Source organism: Botryllus schlosseri, chromosome 5 (assembly GCF_051294905.1).
Source record: "Botryllus schlosseri isolate E-star chromosome 5, Bs_hap1, whole genome shotgun sequence".
NCBI lineage: Eukaryota > Metazoa > Chordata > Ascidiacea > Stolidobranchia > Styelidae > Botryllus > Botryllus schlosseri.
In genome coordinates this window covers 21,670,675-21,695,954 of record NC_137240.1, presented here as the reverse complement: position 1 = coordinate 21,695,954, position 25,280 = coordinate 21,670,675, and the positions used below count along the sequence as shown (strand labels likewise).

At 40.2% G+C, this 25,280-nt stretch overlaps 1 protein-coding gene across 3 annotated transcripts; it reads right to left on the bottom strand.

Annotated features, from left to right (window-relative positions):
* Nucleotides 1-487: 487 nt before the first annotated feature.
* LOC145439382 (microfibril-associated glycoprotein 4-like) lies at nt 488-18,412 on the bottom strand. Of its 3 annotated transcripts, none has more exons than XM_080316864.1 (8): nt 16,658-18,412; nt 16,273-16,401; nt 11,275-11,340; nt 9,456-9,542; nt 9,238-9,386; nt 8,704-8,800; nt 3,663-3,762; nt 488-2,813 (listed from the first exon to the last, which is right to left on the bottom strand). In XM_080316864.1, the coding sequence occupies exons 1-8, from the start codon at nt 16,785-16,787 to the stop codon at nt 2,492-2,494; spliced, it is 1,080 nt and encodes a 359-aa protein (XP_080172990.1). In that variant the 5' UTR covers nt 16,788-18,412; the 3' UTR covers nt 488-2,491. The 3 variants fall into 3 exon arrangements, with proteins under 3 accessions (XP_080172990.1, XP_080172989.1, XP_080172992.1); XM_080316863.1 differs by having other exon boundaries at nt 16,652-18,411; XM_080316866.1 differs by lacking the exons at nt 16,273-16,401; nt 16,658-18,412 and adding an exon at nt 11,495-11,818.
* Between the last annotated feature and the right edge of the window lie 6,868 nt (nt 18,413-25,280).

The window sequence follows — 25,280 nt, the reverse complement described above, 5'->3', positions numbered from 1 at the left end:
GATGCAGTAAAGATATGAAGTCAAAATTGACCCCGTACGCCTGCTACATTTTTACATCAGAAACGATATCAATCTCATTGATTTGTTAAATATACATAATTCGCTGCTGACTACGTATGTCGCTCGTGATGTTGTGTGATTGCGGGTCTAGCTCACAGCAGCGGGTCACGAAATATTCACAAACGGAAAGCTGGATATTTCGAGCCAACTATTGTAACAAAGCAAGTAAAACTTTTGAGATTGCCAAAGTGCTCGTTTAGTGTTGATTTTTAATGCTGTCAGAGCGATGCATAGAGTGGCCTGCAGTTGAAATGAAATAAAATTGAACCAAAGATGATATAATGAAGTGAAAATTGTAATATATGAGAAAGGTTCACAGTGCAGAACCTACCAAGGTTCTGTTGTGAACGCGAACCTCTAAATCCCCGAGGTTCACACACAGAACGCGAACGTGAACCTCGCGTTCACACCATCCCTAACGGTTATATATTGTTCATACATAGTTTATTCAACGTTTGCAGCAAGGATATCTAGAACTCTAGATATCCCTGGTTTGCAGTAGTAGGTTTACATGAATCCCGTCTCGAGTAAGCTAACATGAGCTTATAAAGATTCGGGATCGTTGCAATCGGAAGTCATATTCGTATCCGAATATGGGCGTGAAATACACAATGTTGTCTGTTACAATATACCCCCGCTGTACGTACAGGAGCTGTGCGAAATGAGGATAATCATGTATTTAAGCCGACTTAACCATTCGGGCATGTCTTTTTTGTTTTCGTTGAAGAGTTCCGGAGCAGAGGCAATATATATCAATAATTAATATAGTTTGTGCGGTGAAGGATAGTCCGACGGCATGTAAGGCATCTCTAAACTGACGCCTAAATATTGCCATGTATATATTTCGATGTAAGACACGTTAAATAACTGAAATGCGGCATAGCGGCAGATCCGAGCTCATATGTGTGGACAAAAAATAATGTTTGAGAAATGAGCATAGCAGAGATCATGTGTCTGCAGATTTCGTCGAAATGGTGGAGAAAAGAACAACTTTGGTTTATAGCAAAACAAGTTTTGAATCGGCAACGATTAAATTAAATGTTCATTATTTGTGCCCATGGAGTTGCATAAACCCCTGCCTCGCCAAGCAGAGCAAAGTACATCGCCATTACAAAACTCTCAGCCATTATTGGTGTAGGGCAGGGGCGGGCAACTTCTCCAGTCGGCGATCCGGATATAGGAAAATTAGGAACTTGGCGGGCCGGATTGCTGAATCAATACTTTATTCGCCCATATATCCACAATACAAGGAATTATTCGTATTTAATGACGGTATCTTAGTGTAACTTATGTAACTTTAAAGCCATTTCTCGCCAATAATAACGAAGACAATGTGGTTTTGAGAACAGCATTGTGATACAGGCACCTCCATGTCTGCTTCTCTCAGATCAACCAACACACGGTGCAATCCTTGATTAAGTTTGCAAGGCGTTCGATAATCCCGGTACCCCAAATGTTCTAAGATATCAATTCATAGGGGTTTAGTAGGTGACGAGACAGCGTGGTTGTTCAACTGTGTGGCCTATTTGATCTCGATATTGAATTCATGCGGCCCACGGCCTCTACGAAATTTGAAAGTGGCGCCCGACCCGTGTTGAGTTGGCGACCCCTGGCATAAGCGGTATCTTACAGAAGCCTACACGTGTACCGTGCCGTGCTACACGTCGACGGTTACGGAATCAAAAATAAGTAATATCGGCCTGGTGTAAATGACCTTTGTAGGCAACACACACCATGATTACCACAAATGACATTAGGGTTTAGTACATCGTAAATGCCGATAATGCAATAAGTCTTCTCGCTTCGACGAACTTACGCGTATAAGCGCCACCCTCGCTCGCCGCGCAAGTGCGCATACATGGGTATAATGACAGTCACTAAAATTTGACGTATGTAAGCAGGTAGTGCGGAATCTCGGAAGACTGGGGCCGCGGGCGACATTATCATGTAAGACGGAAACTGTCCGCGGGCCGGACAAAATCCCTTCGTGGGCCGGATCCGGCCCGCGGGCCGTATGTTGCCCGCCCCTGGTGTAGGGAAATAATATTTATTTGACATCCCGCATATATATCGCAACTTAGGCTCAAGCATACGACACATCTACAATTTTACATCACAATATAGTTGGTCAGAAGCTATATATATAGAATAAATAAATGGATGAGATGATAAAATAATACATGTTGAAAAAATTACGATGTCAATTTTATGAGCATCCCATACTTCCCATAAGCGATCTTGCTGCTAATGTAATTATGACCATATCGAAAGCGTAAATGGAAATCGAATCCAAAAGATAGGCGACTGAGATTGACAAGGCGTTCATTTCAAGTCCCGCTGAGAGATATATGTAGCTTTGCGACATCAAAAAAAATTGATGATTTGAAAATTGACTTTCCTCCGATTCACAGGTCATTCCGCATTCATCCATTTATCCAGTTGGCCTTATCTTCATCTCGACAAATTTGAGCGAATAGTAGTACCCCTTCCATGTTCTCCAATTTATCCCATCGGCATACGAGTCGGTCGCTCCACCAATGTAATAGTGGCCATTCAAATTCGAGGAATGACAGGCCGTGTACCACCATCCACCTTTGGTTAATGCTGCGCAGTTTCCACTATGTTGGTCCACGTCATGATCCTTAGTCGAAAATTTCGCCCCATTTTGAATCGTGAAGGAATCTGTAGCTGTTCCAGAATATCCAGCAACGTTGAGAATAAAATCACCTTCGGCTCGTCCTACGTCGAATTTTCTGGAATCAGTTTATATGCGAGATACTAGTGTCTGTGAGCTAGCATTATCGACTCAACTCAAACTAATGTAATCTGAAAAATTAAACAAATGAAGGGACGACCCAAAATAATTACAGTATGATGCCTAATTGAGATGTGGCTGTACATCATTCATGCATATATAGAACACGCGATTGCAATGTTGATTATATTTAAAGCGAGTTTGCAGACATCGGGAAATGGCGCTACGGACGAGAGCAAACCCATACAGATACGGGCTTCAATACGAACTTTGCCGTGTCTTTTTGGGAGGTCACGGAATTGTCAAATCTACCGAATAGCGTTGATCCTACTGCCGTGAAATGATGTATAGCCAACAGAAATACTAGGATACGTAGAATATAAAAAAACTTCACCGGAATAGGAGTAACATTCGAAGGTATATTATGATTAAAAAATATATTATATGACTATAGTAAAATTGTCATGGCCAAAGCAAAGAAAGTTCCGATCGATAACCTTTACAATGCTTTCCTGTGAGGACTTTAATGTAGCGCTATTAGAAACTGAACAGTGTCCACGATGAGTTTTCGTTTGCCATAATATATTGCCGAAAATCGTTTCGTATTCGGTGTCGGAGCAAATATTCAATAAATTCTACAACTTAACTTCATGTTTAATTGTTTAATGTTCATGTGACCCAAAACTGAAAATAAAATGATTTTAAATTGTGAATTCGATAATGCAAATGCAAGTAGCCTATCTCGAGTTGCGTAGGTTACTCTGCTCCTTCGAATTCAGAATATCTTGACTCGCGTTTTATTCGTCGTTTCTAAGCTAACGGCGCGATCCACAGAGATGATACTCACGAATACTTTGCAGATTTCCTAACTCCATCCCAATCTTCCATATCAATACGTAATTCGAAATCTTTCGATGACTGCAATATAACGTGCAGGGTCGTCAGTCCTGTTATAGAAAAAATGAATAAATTCTCGTACTGATTCCGAATACTGTTCAATGCAGTTCAGTTGATCGCATTGAAAACTTTGCATAACATGCCTTCTAGAGGCATGGCTTCTGTTGCATGCAACTTCATCAAGTATTTATCCTAATGATATGATACAACATATGCCATCCGTGGGATCCTGTGAAAATGCCGACTGTCTCTGGTCGGGTCGATCAAGAGCATTGAATACTGGTGGCCAATAGTTTGAATTTGGCAAAGGTCGTGCATCATATAGTAAACACTTGGCCCTCTACTATACCGAATACTTAACGAGAGTTTTACGTGTGGTCTTCGATATCATCAATATTGCGGAGGCAGGCGCATACACCGATTATGTTTGTTAAAAATTTTAGTAGGCATTTCCCTTTGTGCTGTAGGCCTACGTCTTCATCTATGTCAAGTCAGGATCAAACTCATACGGGTTTTATATAATAGCAATCATGCATGTTAATTTGTCATGGAGATAAAATAAAGAAATGAACGACTAAACCAATACTTTGGTGCACATGAGTGCCAGCATTTAGATATGATACTATTCCGAAAACCAGTTTTGTCTCAAAAGGGCTGACGCAAGAAAATGATTTAGAGAAGGTTCTCGTCAAAATAAATCAAACATTCAGGATACCTCAATTTCCCATAGGCTACTCCATACCCGCCCCAATCGTTCCATACCATAGCAACATTCTTCCATACCATATTTGATACTCTTTCCATACTCTGACAGCATGCTCGACCTCTCAGGTGATATTCTATTTTTGATGTTTGGAAATGTTCCGTCGTTTATATTCTAATTATTGTGAATGAATTTATCCATTTTAACAGCCCTGAGGCTCCAATGATATACCCAGTTTCTTTATACCATAAGTCCTCAGCAATGTATGTTGCTTAATCGTCGACGACGGGACGTATAATATATACACACGAGATTATCTGTAAATCACAACAGATTCTGTGTGGCAACGCACTGCTGGCAATAACATCATCTACAAAATTAAATAAACTAAAGGTATTGTGAAATTAGAAGATTGATTCCCAGCCAGTTTTTCTTCATTACCAAAAACCTGAAATCCACATTTCCACTCTCCAATAAATTTAGTAAGACCTTGTGTTGTAAAGACTTACTATTTGTGAAAGTTAAGACATCCAGAATTGTACAGCACGCAATCAATTTAATGAGCAGTGAACTGGTAACCGTAAACGCAATGTTGCGCCTTCGTAAAATGTATGTGTAAGCCGACGAGTCCGGCTATGGCCTATGCTATCAAATAGCGAGCAAGCGATCTTCCGATCATATTCAAAATGCAAATACATATGAAATCCTGATAATACGAATCCGGGGATTTGAATCACACCATATCGCTTACGAATGAATACCAGCCTATATGCAGGAGATCGCGTGCCGCAGTCCAGTCGATTCTTGCTCAAGGGGGCACTGATAGTGATAACACGAATTGCTGATTTGCAAATGATCTAATACGCCTAAATATTAGAGATACAATCGGCATTTCATAGTGACGTTTGATTAGGGTTGCCATATTTTTGTGAAGCAAATTCCGGACACTCTTTAGCGCCCACCAGCGGATTTTAAAATGAGGTGTAACACATTGACCGTCAATATGACGTCACACTAGCAAAGCATTGTCCATCGACTATATACACGATACGGGAATGAAGTGGAGCATAGGTCATGAATCGGGCCATCTGTAATTTGAGCTCTGGTGATTGCTACTTGCTAGGATTTGCAATAGATTCCTCCACGGGCCAGATGAAATCATCTTGCGGGCCGTGTCTGGCCTGTCAGGATTGTGTTTGACAGCCCTGCTATACAGTTAGGTCGGTGCGGCCATCCGTTTATGTGTTTTAATCAGGTCCGAAACAACAATCTCATCCCCCCCCCCCTTCCGCCCAAAAAGCACTGATCTTGGCCCACCATAGGGTAGTCGATGTAACTTGTTGGGCACTTACTATATGCATTTGGCTGTTAAATTTTACGTATGAATTCTGTCAATAATATTGATTCTTCGATATATTATAGGCTACTATAGAATGCACCAGCAGGTTGCACATCCGGTGATTTCCAACCTTTTATGGTCGTGACCTCATTTCCCACTTGAAAATGCTCCTTGGCAAAGCTCAAAACTTGATAAGCTGATTACTAAAAAAATTCAGCCTGCCCTAACTTACTCACAGCCTAGGAAACTGATTACGTCCAACACCATCGCGATCTCCAGATAAAGGCGGACGACCCCAAGATTTGGAACCACTGTCTGTGATTGAAGCATCCAATCGGCCTTAACCAACTCTAGGAATATACCGTTAGCTTATAATTACGATTACAATCAGACTTATTTCAGTAAATAATGGTTATTTATATTTATTTTGATTGCAATTTTTGACGAGGGTTGTGCCTGCAGCCTATACTAATATCATTATACGTTGCATTAACTCGCGCGCGGCGTGAAGGACAATTTTGAATAGCATAAATCTGCTTGAAAATAATATTGTTTATGTTTATTTACGAAAAACTTTTGAGCCTGCTTCAAGCCTTCAAAATTCCGGACATTTAGGCATATTTTGGAAATTCCTCCCGGACGCAGATTTTTCAGTGAAATTCCGGACATGTCCGGGAAATTCCGGACGTATGGCAACCCTACGTTTGATAAACAAGGTAAAAATAATGTAGAGATTTTTTACAAGTAAGTCAATTCCCAACCAGAATCCCCTAAATGTCCGGTTAGACACCCATGCATTTCAATATATCTTAGACTACAAATCTACATCACTATATTCATTTCGGGACAGCGATCAAATGTCCATTTCCCCGCCGAACTGTGGGTCATACATTAGTTTCCTTAGCTAATATCAGTGTATGTCCATTCTTTTATCAGAGATAACCAGATTTTATGCAGTTACAGTGCGTGTTGGAGGCCGGCATATCGTACCGTCGCTACAAGATAAGCTTCATATTTTTGAATTGCAATGATGGTTATGTAAAATCAATTTGCGGGTTGATAATCATACCAAAGCGCAGAAATTATTTCTGAGTTCAACAAATTGATCAAAATACTCATGTAACTTCTACATTATCCGAATCTACGATTTTAAACTCCCTTGGTTGTTTACAAAGTGTAAGTTACGATAGACGAAATGCAAGTTGTAAGCGACAGCGGCCGAACATCATTTGTTTTTATGAAATTTAGATTAAAACAATTAGCCTATTACTAATAATATTTCCTTCATATGCGCGTTGCGCAACCGATCGGGGTCGTTGATTCATGAATCGCAAATCGAGATATTAACATAAACAGTGAGCGCGCTTTTCTGAGATATGCAATCAATTTGACAAATCGAAAGAAGGACCATAGTCATGATTTTGGCAAAACAGTCAAAAATTGAAAAAGTATGGAAATATGGAAAAAACATTCCATAATATACTTGGGAAATCCCCCTTCCAAACCGTACCATGCCCAGGCCGGAACTTCTCTAGAACCACAGATAAATATCTAGAATCAAAAAGACATCAGTAAACAAAGCTTCAAACAGTACATTGAGGTTGCATGCATTTGTCGTACTTAAACACAGGGTGAATTTTGGTTGCTGAAACTTTTACTGGTTCCCAACATTAGTTTTAAAGTTGGAAACCACTGGTATAAAATATGACAGCGGACGAGTTCCATATCAAACACTGTTCCACTGAATATTTTGCCCACCTCTGGTAATAAAATAAAACGTAATCGGCCGCTTCGACATCCTCCTATCTGCCTATATTACCTCACATTGTGTCTTGGTTATTGCAGTTCACATTAAATCACGAACCTCCGATTACGACGAGGTGACTGGTGACACACCAATTACCCGGGGTGCCAGGAACCATTTCGCTTTTCAGATGGGTGACGCGAGGTCAAAAATTTTGAGAAGCACAGCCATAGAAGTAGGGGAGATGTGGTACCGATGGATCAAAAATTGGAAAATGATCGCTGGCGCCAAAATGTTCAGCCCAAAACAGCAGATCTTTTGCTGGCTCAGCACTTTGATACAAGCTCTACCTTTCGCGCACATATACATGAATATCCGTCTTTTCAAAAAATATTTATGGACGTTTAAAATTTGTTGCTCGAACATGTCATCGGTCCCCACCGGGTGGGTCCAATGGCACACGACCCGGGGTCCTATGACACATATACCCTAAAAAACTCAGATGTGTCAACTTTTCTTGCTCAGTATTATAATCTAAGCTACAGCAAGCCAAGGAGGAATTTTCGGTCACAACCGTCAAAAAATAGATTAAATATTGTCTCAAATGTTGTCATAAAATCACGTTTCGATTTAGGCTCGGACTTATAAATTTGAGGGTACATACATATTACCTGAAAATTGACAGTGTGACTTCCAAAGACCTCGTTATAGCGATAGAACATCATATGCAATTATTACATAAAGATTTTCTATTCGTATAGTCATGTTTCATTTGTTTCATGATTAGTATGCTTGATTATTTTGCTTGATTTGGCTATTGTATCATCGGTCCCCACCCTACTAATTTTGTACATGAATCGAAAAAAATTCCACTCAAGGAAAGTACTGAAAAAAATAATAGGTTCCATTATATAGCCTGATACAAGCCCTAGACTTCACAATAAAAATTATTGCTGGTTTGTTCGTGTTGAAGGTTACAAAGAAAAATATATATGTCGATCTAAATTTAGTTTACACCCCCCAAAACAAAAAACATCTGTGAGAGACCCCATAGTTCGCGCCCGTCGAATTTTTTTGTATGTGTGGAGAGATGTTGCCAGCATGCAATTGTAGACAAGTTCACGGAGTGTAATCATGGAATTATCATAGATAATTTTCAAAGTATTTTCGGTCCCAGTGATCCATCGGTACCACATCTCCCCTACCTATCCAATGTTCTCCAGTGACGTTTCCAAAGCCTGTGACATAATCAGCATGGTTTCGAAAGAAATCCTCACTTCCATCCATACGTCTTTGTATTACCTAAAAGAAGTTTCGAAATAATGGCAAAGATTAAACTTATTTCGATGTTTTCAATTCAATCATCATATATCGTATAAGTCAGCTATATCGGGTGTTAATTGTCGTCCGTAGGCTCATACAACATGTTTTTGAAAAGTATTTAAACAAATATGGCATAAATAAACATATTATTTTTTTTTAATGCCCTTGTTTGAAACCACCATTTGAAAAACATGTTTTAAACAAAGTGTTTTAATCAACTATTAGTTTTAAATGCTGCCCTATATATATGGATATTTTGGAAACCCCAGCCGTACATGGTTTTAACCCAAAGGATCCACAACCAATAATATGTTCAGGAAAATCTTCGGTGCACGACGATCGTTTATACATAGTTTAAAGTATATCTTGAAGATTCTCGATGCACTGTCAGAATATTGGCGAAAGTTTAAACTCACAGTCCAGCCACCCCCGTCCGTGCTAAGATCGCAAAATACGTCGATTGGATGTCCAGAAACATAAATTTGAAACACTCCGCGACTTTGGTTGCCTGATTTGTAGCTACGTGGATCAACATCAGTGCAGTCTACTCTCATCTTATCCAACTCTGACAGCACCCAAGAATAGCATGTATTATTACTTTCGGTACAAACGTACTATTTCGAAATTCGCATACCTTTCCCCAACATGTCATTGTTTCTTTCATTATTTTTAACGATAAGCTTCAGTTCCACATAACTTTGCTTTAGTGTTTCCGTGGCATCTACAAATACAAGGAATGTACAGCCGTGTTGGCTTAATTCTAACACCGGAAAAGCAATACAACCGCTTTATTTGACCAAAATACTGAGGAGTGGAAAAAAATTAAATATCTCAAGTGAAAAACTTTCGTCAATTCAAAAACTTGTTCGTACCTTTCAGACGGGTCAATCATCAAGTCTTTACATGTCAGTATTGGATTGAATTTGATCATGATTTCACTCAGGTCAGACTCGAGTTCAACTTTTTCGGATGACTTGACTTGATTCGAGTCACTTTGCAAAAATGACTTGATCTGACTTGACTCGGCGCTTGAGAAATGTGGATTGACTCGTGACTCGGAGAAAAATTAACGATCAACGACAAGTCATTGTAATCGGTTGCTCTATCTTTCAAGCTGTTTGAATTTTTCGCGATACGCTATCCTGACCTTTGAGAGCAACCAGTGAATGAGGAATTGCGCGTTTACTTACTCAATTGGTATGTCACAGATAAATCGACCGCCAACGAAGTGATCAGTGGTTCCAGCTTAAGTTGCCGCAGACTAGTACTGAAGTAATCTAATAGTATTGTATCTCTGTTCTATGGACTGTTCACAATGCTCACCTAAACTAGGGTTACCATATTTTTGTGGATCAAATTCCGAACAATCTTTAGCGCCCGCTAGCGGATTTTGCAGGAATGAACACCTTCCCAGTCGATATGACGTCACAATAGCAAAGCTTCTCCTATCGACTCTATACCGAAGTAGACAGGAACATAGGTTTTGCAGTGGGTCATCTCTAATGGGAGCTCTGGTGATTGCTTGGGTCTGCAACAGATGTCTTTACGTGATGGATGGAATCTTCTGGTGGACCTTATCCGTTCCGCCGGTTGGTTGTTTGACAGCCCTGCTACACTGTTAGGTCGCAGCAATTATCCGGTTGTGTGTTATAACCAAGTCCGTAACAACATTTTTGCAGCACCCTTCCACCCAATAGAGCACTAATCTTTGGCCCAACATAGGGTAATCGATGCAATTCCTTGCGGACTTACTATACGCATCTCCTTGTTAAAATTTGTGAATTAATTTTGTCAATAATATTGGTTCTTCCAAATACTTATATGAAAATGGACTAGTAGATTGCACATCCGGTGGTTTCCAACCGTTATTGGCCGCGAGCTCATTTCCAATTTGAAAATGTTTCGTGGTCCAGCTCAAAAAATGATAGGCTGCGATTATTAAAAAAATGTCAGCTTGCCTTCTCTACTACTTACTCTACTACTTACTCGAGGCTAATTTTGGAGGCTGATGACGTCCAGCATCTTCGCGAGTCCAAGAATAAAGGCAAACGAACCCCAGATTTAGAACAACTGTCTTTGACTAAACTAAAGCATCCAAACTCAAGGGATGTACCGTTGTCTTATGATGGCGATTACAATTACACTTATTTCAGTACATGACCTAATCTAAGCCAACTCCAAGTAATATCGCATTACTATTTAACTATTGGAGGAGGCCTAAATTGTATCTCTGTCACTCTGTTAGTTTCGATACACCGAGCGTCGTGGTGAACAACCTTTGTTGCAAAAAGCACCCCTAAATAATTTTATAATAGCAAATATTATTAAAAAGAATTATAAGTATCTAAATAACTGATTACATCCGTTATATACGAGCAGATAATGTTTCTAAGCCACAATGAACTCCTCGTCTAGCATTCTGGAAATTCCTGATTTATTTGAATGGACCTTACTGTTCACTGCCGTCATGATATTGCGTTCCAATGTCCTGGTAGCGTTCCTGGACTCATTCTTCAGGTCTAAATACAAGGAAATCGTGTATGCTCAAAGCCATAGTCGACTAACCTATGTTAGGTGCTTTCACAAATTATGTATTACTAAGCATCGAGAACATATTCAGCGCAAAACCGTTGCTGAACATAAAAGATTGGTAATATTGTAAAGTACCCTTACCATTTGCTGCTGCCACGAGATTGCGTTCCAATGTGGAAACAGCATTCCTGGTCTCATCCCTCACGTCCAAATAAACATAATTAGTTAGCTGGAAATCAACTGTCGACCTATCCATTTGTTCGATGGAACGCGCCAGGGATCGGGGACCATTGTCGTTGAAAGAGACATAACCGTGGTACATTTTTAATTGTTTATCCAAAAATGCCATGAAACAATGTCACGACGACGATTCTGACGACATGGTGGCACGAATTGAAAGTTCGTTTAGGGGATTCGATGCGTGCGAAGCATTTTCCGTGTAGAAAATTGATGTGATATCATGCCGCTCTATCTAATCAAGCAATGCACCATTAGCGAAAGTTCACCCGCATGCAAATGGAATTATACTGCGCAATCAATGAAAAATAAAAACGTTTTTCCATTATTCCAAATGATGCTTCACAAATTACAATAAGTACGAATGGAGTAAGGAGGAACGTGAGCAGGTGGAGGGTAGGAAGGGTAAACATGTAGTTACACTGGATTTAAAACACTGCTTTACACCTGGGGTCACCATCGTGATGCCGAGGGCGCCAGGTCGTCGGTCAGCCTTCGGAAAGCTTTGAGATTGGTGCTTCGGTGCCCACTGTGGCAACGCCACTGAACGCGGTGACGCTGTCGTGAGTCCCATGAATAGTTATCATTTCTTTGTAAGTGTCGAGAGCCCGGCCCACTGCTCAGAATGTCGAGATGAAGAGATTCAACCAATCCCAGGTAAACTACACAAGTAACTGGAAGCTATTCGCATTAGCAGCTTACTGGTCGTTCTTCGCTACTGGTACCCAAGAAGTAACTCCTGATTTCAAAAAGGTTGGTGTCCCCCGCTTTACACCATTAATCAACGATGAACTGAAGCAGCGATTGAATATATAGAAAGAAGGAAAACGCCGAATAATGATGATGATGATTGGCTCAAACCGTGCCCTATTTTATTGAAGCACACAAATAAGGAAAGGCTGCTCAGTCTCTAACAGTTCCGGTGAAATAATCGAACTAAAGAATTGAAGGGTAGGTTTTCGCTCTAATGTACCAACAGTTGGGTGTGAATGCACGCTCCTTTCCCTAAGATTGCTTCGTAAGATTTCGTGGTGTCGAGATGCGACCAGTGGATGCATTGACATCCCCATCACAAATGCGCTTTCCATGAAGTTCTTAAAAGTTCGCAGTTAGATTTCGTGCTCTCGTAACGGCTATTTCGTTAAGTTCGTGCTTTGGCAAAAAATGTAGTGAGTATCACGATATCACGAGGAAATCACTATGAAAATACGGAATACTGGTATCTAAAAATCTAGTGTTTCTAAAATTCCTCAAGTTTTGTCACCAATGTCCAAAGGATAAAGTGTAAATCACTACGACATCTGCCAGCCACTCCTGTGCGTTCACATCTACCACTTAGAATCGAGCCAAATTTGAACAACCCGACTTGACACACACTCACTCGATTGGAAGGTTGGTAAACAGTATCACATCTAAATCATCTCACTGATTCATTTGACGAAGCATATCAAGTAGATGGCTTTCGATTCTTCTCGGAGGATCATATTAATATTGATGTCCTCCCCCAATCATGTCGTATGTTTTATTCTACTGTAAACTCTAACTTCGTTGGCACCCGATATGTTTACTCTTAATATGTTACATATGCACTAATGACTATCAACGAAACTTAAGCATTATGCACAAATATGCAATGCATATTCATAAGTGACAGAACAGGTTCGTCGTTCTGGCAACAACTGTAATTGAATATAAAATCACTAAATGATGCTCTGGTGCAAGGGTTCTCAACACGCGGTCCGCCGACGCACTTCTGTGGTCCGCGGTATATTTGATTAGGAACGCAATTAATATGAGTACGGTAATGTTATATATCTAGTAATTTATCGAAGTTGTCATATGCCTCCGTGCTTTATTGATGAGTAGGGCGATTTTTTTGACCTAAAAAACGGAAGATTTTGACTTACAAAATCTAAATTTTGATATTTTTTGACCTAAAAAAACAGTAATTTGAACAAATTTTGACCTCACGTATGCAAATTAGGTGTTTTCGCACATATTGTTAAAATTGTACCACTTATTTTCATTTCTGGTTAGAACTGTCAGTCCTTACAAAGTAGATTGGCCTGAAAAAAACGTTTTTGACTCAAAACCTGAAAAATTATTACGTAAAAAAACTAGTATATGAAGAATTCCAGTAGTTACATTACGTATTATGGCGGAAATAATTACAACTTGATGTAGTACAACGCAAGATACTTTCCTACATTCTCGGGTAGAAAGTGTCTGTCCTTACTAAGTAGCTTGTCAAGAATGCAGAAAGAACGTTCAACAGCAGCAGTTGTTGGCTGACAACACTGAAGTTGTGTGCAGACTGCTTGCTGGTGACACACCGTGTTGCTTCATTCTGACAATGTTGTCTTATCACAATTTTTCAGCTTGCGCTTCTTGATATAAGAACATCAATGTCCAAGCAGTCTTGCTTCAGTTACGATATTGCGGTACGTTGACCATGAAACCATCTAATTATTTGTTTCATTTGACCGTTTATGATTCACAATGAGCACACGATGGGCCGTTTACAACGGTAGGCCTATAAAGTAGGCTACAAGGTGTAAAATATCAAATGATAAGTACACCGACAGCACAAAATCTACGATACAAACGAAATGCAGAGTTCAAAAAATGTTTGACTTTGTAAACAATTTTGACAAATTTTGACGTAACGCTACAATTTTGACCTAATTTTGACGTATTTTGACATGTCAAAAAAAATCGCCCTATTGATGATTCATTGTTTGATGTCTTCCTGTTATGGTTCTTCTGTTTATGGTTTGATAATCGCTATTCGTTTGGACTCATATACTCTTAGCGAAAGGTTTGTGTATATTTCCCCCCCTGAACCACCTAGGTTTCCATTTGGAGCAAATGATAGTTTTAACAGTTTTTTCAAAACATCTAAACAGTGTTTTAAACACAGGCATTTTTGAAAAAAATGTTGACTTTTTTTAAGTTGTATAATTATGCCATAATTGTGTAAATACTTTCCAAAATATGTTGTATGAACTTGCGGACGACGATTACCACCCGATACAGCCGGCGTAGACGATATTATATGGGATTGTTGGAACCCATAATATAGTCGGTTCAACAGCTATAGTACGTAGATATATATCATTGGTAAGGAATGAATCTTCCGATAATGATGACCACCATCCGTAAAAATACTATATGATGATGTAGTCCTAGTTACAGATGCTTTTATTCCGTCTATGACAGGGGTTGGAAGCCTACTTCGTCAAAGGAGCTATATTTACTCGATATTTTCAATTGTGAATATTGACCCACTATGGCATCACAATTGAATATGCGTAACGTCATGTCATAGATAAAAAAAAAAACAATAAAAATCATGTTTTAACCAAGGGCTTGTTTTTAACATGTATGTTTTAAATTGCTTTTGTTTTAGACACAACCCTATTACCACCCCTGAAATACAGGCGTGAACCGCATAGACACGAAACCAGAAGCTACGTCAGACTTATATCGCGGTATATTCCGACTGCAACATCTTATTTCAAATATCGAATGCACGTAGACACAAAGTCAACAAATTTGCAAAGGAAATGGTGACCTTGCAACCGGTTACAAGGTAAACGCGGCGAGAGGAAATTGACTTTTTGAAAATGAGCTTTTTCGAGGACCAAACAAAAATATCGCCTTGGGCAAACTGGATTCTGTGAGTGCAGATGGGGCTCCGTCCGTGATAGGAACGGATCAAGGGTTGAATGTCTTGCTTAGAGAAAATCCCGATATGATAGAATTCGTCTCATGTCAGTGCATGCATTTTGCGACACGATTAACTGTGCAATGAGTTGGGAGGTGGAGAGGGTCAACGTGGTAATGGAATCCGTCACGAAAACAGTCATATTTATACCTCTTCATTGTGTAAGCATTATAATACAGATAACTAAATCGTAATAGCATTTTGCGGTGCGCTGCAACTGTTGTTATCACAATGTGGCCCAATATCGCCTGCCTTGGAAGTTGGTTGTTGTTGTTGTTGGTTATGGTAGTCATTGAGTTTGTCGAATACAGTGGTCATTTACACTCAGCCAATATTCCTTATTTTCGATTCCGTTACTGCCAACTTGTAGAACGGCCCATTTCTAGGCTTTAACAAGACACCGCTTACGCGGATGAGATGACGAGAGGAAGTTTGGAAGTTTGTTATACCTGCTCTGCATCATAGACATTAAAACATCGGTTCTTATCCTTAACTAACCTGGTGAATGAGCAATCAGCCAGCAAACTCCAAATTTTCACTAAGCCACAAACATAAAAAATCTATCTCATGCCGATATGACTGCACTCGGACGAATGAGAAACAATTACGAAAAAACGGCATAACGCGACAGCGTGATTCGAATTGATGACAGGAAATCCGCTAATAAATATTGCATATTGAATAGGGTCACAAAAGTACAATTCCTGTCACATATGATATAACGTATCTCTAAATTTCGTTGCTCTTGGAAAATTTTCACATTGTCGAATTTGGTTTGGTTATTTTCGAATCTTCTGATGAAACGAGGTTAACGTTATAAAAGCAAGTATTTTTTTGTTCATGTATTGGATGAACTCAAACTGGCTACCCTCATATGAAATCTAAAATCATTCTGCATATATTCAAAATTTCGTAGTCATCCATGCACGAGTAAAATCAGATAATTCCAACTTACCAATATTATTAATGTCTTGCCTTGATATCAAATAAAATTGCACACCGAATAATGTCAATGTTACAATGAAGAAGGCCACCATTACTGCGAAAATAATCCGCAGTTTGCCGTTGATCTTGGACATCGCTACTGCAAAAGAAAATTTGTTCATGAATAAGGTTTCCATTTTACAATTCTTCAATATAGGATAATTCACAAATGCTAGACCTCACAAATCGTTGCTCTTGGTACGCAACATGTGCTTAATTTGATATAGCAGAAATTGATTATGGAAGAGGTAAAATAAGGGATGCCCTAAGGCTTGAAAATCTGAGGAACATCAGTAAATGGTATGTCTGTGTATTCAAAATGACATAAGAGAGCGAAATAAATATCGTACATTCACCGCTCTGAGGTGAAGTTATTTTCGAATCTTCCTTGTGGTTCAATCGTGGCTTTGTCGGCACGGATTCTCGTCCGAAAGATATTGCATTGTCTTGCATATAAATGTGTTCATTGTCGGGATGATAATCCATATTTTTGTCCAGAAGAGTATTTGTGATAATAGTTTAACTATATAGATGTTTATCTCAATAATCGTGATAGGAAAGCACTATTTCTAAAAAATCCGAAATATATTTAACACTACCAATGAATGTTCGGGCGGCCATGTTGGGGTGACCAACCGATCATCTGCGCATGAAAGATAAAACTTGCCGCTGACAGATACAGATGGCGATAGATTTTGAACATTGACACGCAGATCCTGGCTTGTATTAATTGTGGTCTATGGTCAATAGTCATCTCACAGCAGAGAGTTTTTCTTATTGATATTGCTAAGCACTTGAATCAATTATAACGCCACACAGAATTCGGTTCATAACACCACTCAAAATTCCGTAAACTCGTATATTAGGGACCACTTACGTGTATAAGTTGCGATAAGTAACCTAGATAACCCGCAACACTCAAGAAGCGATTCTGGTGTTGACATTTGTCGGCATGCAATTGCCACCCTTTGCGATGCATTGGTGGATCATACCAATGCACTACTCGACGCATCGAAGGAAACTAAATAATTCACTCGTCTATCAGTAAGAATATGGACTCTATAGAAATTTAGGAGCATTTATAGTTACATCCCTGGTATAGCTCATATCACGCAGTTTTCGGGTACATGCAATTCTACATTATGGCTTGATCATAAGCAGCGGATGATACGAACGACAAATCCCTACTTATATAGACTTCTAGAAGGTCGCGTGGGAGTGAACCGGATGGAGATATTAATGGTATGAAAATCAGTCTTCATATCACTGAGAACACCAATTGATACGTTGTGACGATTATGTCGCCTACATGTCAAGGATGGGAAATGAGCGACAAATATGTGGGCGACAATAGTTGTATTGAAAGCCTACATGTTGCGTACTGTTTTATCACGTAACAATATTGATGACCGAACGGTAACATGATGAGTAACGAGTTGTACAAATCGTGGTGTAACGAGTTGTACAAATCGTGGTGTAAGAATGTTGTTATAATCTGTGCAGAATCTATGCGATTTCACCGAGGCAGTTGACCCCTCATTAAGGACATTTGTTCGATAAATTTATGAATACAGATGCAGATTAATTTGACCCGACATTGATCACCTGTATGGAGAACTAGTAGAAGTGAAGACGTCGAACACATATACAAGCTATTGACTCTTCGTTAGCCGAAAAACTACACATTTTAGTGGCCGCTGTTCAATTTCAACAAAGCAATATGGTCTTCTGCCTAGATCCGATTTTCTGGAACGGATGTGACTTCTGATATGGTGATTTAAATCAGGCTAATTGTATTTAAACTAATCATCGTTATCGCTGCTTAGAATTTGTGTGCTAAAAGGAGTAGGCCTATTAGATCTGAGGAAATGCCTGCATATGTGGCGATATAAGGATGATGAATTCATAGATTAGCATCATGAAGTAGCAGGATATCACACGAAAAACATAGATATGTGGAAAGAAACAATTATAAACAAATTGTGCACTACCTATCCAACATTCCGAGAAACGACTGTTATGAGCTACCAGCACGTGTACGAAATAGCAGCGTTACTCGCACCCGCCGTCAAATGACGTTACATAGCAACCTAATTCGATATACATCAAGATTCTTGACATAAAACATATCAAATTAATGATGACTTTGCCACCTATTCGAACAGTCATTATGAACCATTTTTGATATACTATTTTAAGAAAACAATACGTTGCGATGTTATGTCGCATACATATCAAAGATGTGAAATGAGCATTGAAAGTGTGAGCGACAATGATCGTTTTGTAAGCCTACTTTCTGAGTACGGTTTTATCTCATAATAACATTGATGTCCTAACGGTAACATGATGATTAACGAGTGTTACAAATTGGGGTGGCAGCATGAGCTTATAAGGTGTGCGGATTCCATTCTTTTCCGCGGAGGCGATTGACCCGCAAATGAGGACATTTGTTCGCTCAAAATATAAGTACAGATATAGATTAATTCAGGGGTCACCACACTTTCTGAAACCAAGAGCCACTTCTTGGATACTGAATATTGCGACGGGCTACCAGTTGCTCCCACCGTTCATCAGTGCTCAGTTGGATTTCTTCACTTTGACATTCGAAGCACTGGGTAGGGTTTTCGCCCCTTACAAGAACAGACAACTCGCACTCACGGGGACGCATTCCAGCGTCTCCGGGTTCAGCTGCGTTGCCGCACTGAGCGCATAAGCGTCGATCTCCACGTCCAGACTCGGGAATATTAACTAGATTCCCGTCCCGAGCAACGCCCCAGCGAAAACTGCGTACGTATGTTCCTTAGGGTCGACCAACCCATGTTCAACTGCTGCTCATATTAAGCTCTTCTCCGCTTCAACTTTCAAATCTCTTATTCGAATATTTGCGACCGCGGGCTACTCATTTGGTTCTCGCCGGCTACCGGTAGCCCACGGGCACTGCGCGGTGACCTCTGGTTTTATTGGAACCGACATTGATTCCTGTATGAAGTCCGAGTAATAGTGATGTCCTCGAACACATACGCAAGCTATTGACTCTTCGTTAGCAAAGATCACAACTCATAGACATTTTAGTAGCCTCTGTTCCAAACCAACCAAGATGAAGAGAAATGTAAATGAAGCAATATCGTATTCTGTATGGATCCAATTTTCTGGAATAAATTTGACTTTTGAAATGATGATTTAGTCAGGCTAATTTTATATGAACTAACTATCGGTATCGCAGCGCAGTATTTGTATGCGAAAACCAGTCCTAGATCTAGGGAGGAATATGCATAGATGGCAATGAGCGAATGATGCGTATACAATACATACATGGATGAGCATCGGGATATCACACATAAAGACCGACAAACGTAAGGAAAAAACAATTGAAAACAACATTTTCAGATAACTGTAATTGTACTTTTCCATCGGCACTACATATCCAGTATTCCGAGATACGACTTAACCGAATTGATAGCGCATGGGCGATATAACCGTATTGCACGAACCCTTCAAATGACGGGACAAGGCAAATTTATCCGAAAGGAATAGTATAACTTCTCATCAAGCGTATCAAATCAATCATAACTTTGCACCTATTTAAAAATTCTTATTATTTTATTATTATTTTACATATATTCTTCCAAGGAAATGCAAACTTCAATATGTTCATGATTGACGCGGAAGTCGGTTTTCATGCGCCTGATGCTAAATGTTTGTGTGACTATACAACGGGGGTCGCAAACCTATAGCTCGCGAGCTATATATAGCTCTTTTGCTGAATAAATATTACTCTTTGATAACTTTACAGTTTTGCACATTATTCCCATCTCATTTATCAATATTGACTTGAGCTCTTGATAAATTTCCATATCAGCTGGCATCATTATTCTTGTGGTAGACGGTATAGGGATGGTGTGAACGTGAGGTTAACGTTCGCGTTCTGTGTGTGAACCTCAGAAATTCAGAGGATCACGTTCACAAACAAACCTTGGTAGGTTCTGCACTGTGAATTTATTTCATATATTACTATTTTCGATGTCATTATAACATCTTTGATTGAAATTCATTGCATTGCAACTGCGGGCCACTGTATGCATGGCGCTGGCAGCATGAAAAATCAACACTAAACGAGCATGCCTTGACAATCTGAAAAATTTTAATTGGTTTATTACAAAATGTTACTTGAAATATCCAGTTTTCCGTTCGTGAATATTCAGTGACTCTCCGCTGTGAGCTTGACCCGCAATCACACAATATGAAGAACGAAATATGCTACATTAAGGACGTAGGTAGAGTCAGCGAAAAATTCTTATTCAACCAATCAATGAAATTCATATAAAGAATGAATCGTTGTCTAATGTAAAAATCTTGCAGGCATACGATGTCCATCTTAATTCGAGACGTTTATTGTATCATAAAAAACAAATCCGTGTGATTGAGGTGTTGGCTAGCCCTGTATAATTTGTTAATGGGATTATTGGTAGCAAGTATAGAAACCCTTTTTACACTCTCAATATCAATGTACCAATACTCAGACGCTGTATACATATTCAGGTTTAGCCTAAACCAGTGTCTTCCAAACTTTTTTTAGCTGGCGCCCCCTTGGACACCGAAAAATGTGCCAGCGCCCCTCTACCCCCCCCCCCCCCCCAAGCGATGACCAGATAAGACAAAGGTTCATGTTTATATTACAACTAATACGATGGATGAGCCTGGTGCATTGCCACCAACCTCGTGATATCGGGTTTAACTTTGGATAAAAACAATCTCAAATCAACACGTCGAACTATGTCCAGTCGGTTCCTTTTGTCAGTCAGAAGCGGTGTCACGGCACTGAAAGCACGCTCTACCAAATATGAGGTAGGGAAGGCAATGAAGAAAAGTTTCACCCGATTCCAAATCTCAGGGTATTTCTCTTCAATTTTCCTCTGTAGTCAGAACGATTGATATGATGATGTATTGAACATCGGTTTGAGCTCATAAATCATTCTGTAATGCGGTGCTTTTCAACCTGTGTGACGGTTCGCACTTGTGCGAATGAAAAAAATTGCAGTGCGAATGACGAAGGTGGTGCGAACGGTGCGAATGAAAATCCCGGATTAGCGCGAATGACGAAGGTGGTGCGAATGGTGCGAATGAAAATCTCGGATGAGTGCGAATGAAAATCGTGATTAATAATTCCTAATTTTTTTGACCTGGAATAATTCAAATAAACCTAATAGGAAATTCAAGGGCAGTGTAACTGTTGTTGCTGCGACGCAATTGTAAAAACTTGTTTAACTTACGACGCACCACTAATCGCAGATATCTCAAGCCGTGGTGAATTCATATTTTGCGCACTATAATTATTGGGAGCTTGTGTAGTGGCAGACGTACAGATTACAGCATATCAGCCCGTCTGAGCCTGCGGCAGGCTGGAAAAATGACGTCAAATTAACTTTCCGCTTTCTTTCGCTAAACAATCATCATACTTTCGTAATAAATGTTCGATTAGTGCGAGGCACGAGAATAGTAGTAAATACCATCATTAGGCTACGGAGTCACATTTGCAAGTTACTGTAACGCTATTTTTTACCCCTTCAAGGGCTATTAAGTATGGGCCGCAACAGGGAAAATATTGGGTCGAGACGATGCCAGAGCTATCTGTTAATATGTATGTCGCAGATGGATATGTCGCAGAATGGATTTAGTATCCAGTCAGGAATTTCTAACTGGAAACTAACCTTAAATCGAATTACCATGTCCTCGTAAAGTTTTTCAAGATTAGTCCTGTATACTTCGACGTCAATATCAGGTATGCCGGCGGTACTGGTATCAAGATCTTGCAGGCTTGAAAACTGGATGAATTCACGTCGTGCTAAATTTCGCTGATACAACACGAGCTCATTTCTGAACCCGGACAGCTCCGACTTTGCCTTGATAAGATTTATCTCATTACCTTGAAGAGATAATTCAACTCATTAAATTTGGAGAATACGTCCGTCAGGTAAGCGACGTCGTTTCTCGAAACCAGAACGTCATGCGCAAGCCCGGGGTCGCAGCTCTGCAAAAATTCCACGACAGTTTGGAACAGCGACTTAAATCGCGCAAGGCAGTTTTCCTTGGAAAGCCATCCCCCTCGGTGTGCAGCAACAAACGTTCAAATACTTCGTCATTGTCATTGCACAGTTGTTTGAATAAGCGCGTGTTCAGGGCGTGAGCTTTAAATTTTATTCACTGCTTCAATAACAGTATTCATGGCGTGGTGGAGACGAACGCTTAAATTTTTTGCCACCAAATGCTGCCGATGAATTACACAGTGAAGTGTGAGTACACGGGGATTCGCTGCCTTTAGGAAGGCGTTGAAGCCACGATAACGACCGACCATGGATGGAGCACAATCGGTTGCGCATGCTATGATGTTCGTCAGTGAAATTTGAAATTTATCGAAGTAGGCTTTGATAGCTTGAAACACTGTCTCACCTCGAGTATCTGTATCCAGAGTTAAAGCCGTTGCCTGCTCTTCATGTAAGCTTCCATCGTGCATAAAACGAACGTAGCCAAGTAACAGCGACTCATTTCCTGGTAAAGTTGACTAATTTAATTGGAGGCTAAACTCAGTGTCCCTAATTATGCTGCACAGCCTATCTCCTATATCGGTACCCATCTCATCAATCCGCCTCTGTACCGTATTATCACTGAGAGGAATCGACTTGATGACTGAAGAAGAGTTCCTGTGATCAGGGCCGTAACAGCACTTCGTCAGCCCTCCCCCCCCAAAAAAAAACTTTGGTCTCGGGCCCCCCATAGGGTGATAAACTGGACTTCTGGGGGGCGAAGCCCTCCAGACCACCCTCAGCCTCTACGCTAATAAGATCGAGAATTGCATATATATTGCTATCAATTTCTTGTCCTATCTGCTGGCGTAATCAGATTTACCGGTAGAGCTGAGTGAGGTCTCTTGGAAACTGTAAGGCCCGTATAAATAATAATTAAACATCTTCGGGCGGGCGGACCTGGTGGTATGACTTCGTTACATGATGTTATTTCGTGACCTCCGCAATATCAAAAAATGTAGAATCGCATAAACGTACCAAACTATAACACGCACACGATTTGAAATTGGTATTTCTTCACTGGCATATAATTTTTCCGTGCGGGATGGTATTTGTCTTGTGAGGTTCAGATTGCCAAGACAGAAACATTCGGCGCCAGTCATTTAGGCGCCTATGGACGCTGGATAATTAAACTTATATGTATCGGCATAAGCGCAGTACTTTGCGGTCAAGGTTTTCTCGCTTCCGATCGTTCTGGCACATCTCTTGGAGTCGCATGTTACATGACCTAAAACTGTATATCTCGGTGTGACGTGGCGCGGTAATGGCCAACGCCGATGTCTATAAACCAGTGGTTCCCAACCTTTTTCCACCCACGTACCATTTTGAGGTTTTATGAAGTGCTCGCGTACCACCTATGAAGTTACGCGCGTTTCCGCCATGTATGACGTCATAATCACGTATTTGACCTATGCCAGGTGTATTAACAAATTCCATTGAACTAGGCCAGGGATGTCAAATATACGGCCCGTGGGTGGTGGGTCGGATCCTCTCATAGTAGCGCGAAGCGCGAAAAAAAATCAGATTCACCAATGAATATCGTCATTGATATTAGTAGTTTACCATATTACCCTCAAACATTTATCCTTTCTCATCCCGTGTGATCAGATCCACTGGTATAGAGTTGATGTATAGGTTTTTTTTTCGAAAATTTAAAGCAAGGTATAAATTATAATGCATCTTCGGGTGGGCCAATTGGTATTAGTCACTATGTAGCATGCTGTTATTTCTTGACCTCCCATCAGGATTTTTAGTAGAGTGAGGAGCACACGATTCCGAGCTGATATTTCCATGTGAGTCGCATCGTTTTCCACTGGTGTTCGCATCTGTATTGTGTGGCTCTGATTACAAATATCTTAAAATCGAAAAATGTAATCGGATTGAATCGCGCGCAGCGCGAAGAAAATTTCAAGATTAATTAAAAGCTTTCAAGAAATCGGGAGTCAATTCGTAAATTCGAATTCCAAGTCGACGGCCGCCAACACTTACTAATTGAATTACGTGTCTACGGCCACACAAATTCCCTCTTACGGCCGCAGGTTGGCCAACCCTGGACTGAAGCAAAGGGAACACCTAATTATGTCTACTTGTTTTGCCGGTAATGCCATTGTTTTAGCGGTTATTAACTGTATTCAACCGGACAAACATCGTATTTTCGCATTGCTCGCAAATAATGGTGTTGCGACTCGCTGGCTAGAATGACTTAGATTTCATGACTTGGATCCGGCCCGCGATGCAATTTGAGTTTGACACCCCTGAACTAGGCATTATCAACCAGGGTTGATGGGATGTATGAAATTGTATTTTTTTTTACCACCAGTCACAGGAAGAACAGCGTAATGAAATAACAACACACAACAAAAGCAATTTATTTAATGCGATGGCTGCATGTGTTTATTTACCACTAGCTTGTCGATGCGTGGCATATACGTTTGCTTACAGCACATCGAAAGTCATGTATGGGCGCAACAAGTCGGTTTCGTTTCTTCGACTTGATAGTCATTAGGGATGGAAATCCTTGCTCGCATTCCCACGTATAAGGAAAAATTAGCAGCTGGGGAATAGCGTGAGACGACGTCTTCAAAAAACTCAAAATCAAGCTCACCTGAACTAATAACTCGCTTCGATCGAAAAAGACAGAATCTACTCGCGTACCACCTGGAAGACCTTCGCGTACCACTAGTGGTACGCGTACCACAGGTTGGGAACCACTGCTATAAACCGTTTGATTTTTTCTTAGGTGATGAGTACCCAATAATGAAAATATTTGGCAACCAGAAATCGCGCCGAGCGCGAAAATTTTTTGAAAAAGCTGCATAAATTTTTAAAAAATACTCTATAATATATGCTAATTTACGAAATAATTTTGGGTCCCCTTCGAGCTCGACCCCCCAATTGG

What these genes read in the sequence shown, in the direction of transcription:
- LOC145439382 (XM_080316863.1), bottom strand. Translation starts at nt 16,787, where the DNA reads ATGGATTATCATCCCGACAATGAACACATTTATATGCAAGACAATGCA. An exon ending in TATCATGACGGCAGTGAACA is followed by an intron (nt 9,543 to 11,274) that starts GTAAGGTCCATT and finishes TTGTATTTGTAG; the next exon opens with ATGCCACGGAAACACTAAAG. An exon ending in CAATGACATGTTGGGGAAAG is followed by an intron (nt 9,387 to 9,455) that starts GTATGCGAATTT and finishes GGGTGCTGTCAG; the next exon opens with AGTTGGATAAGATGAGAGTA.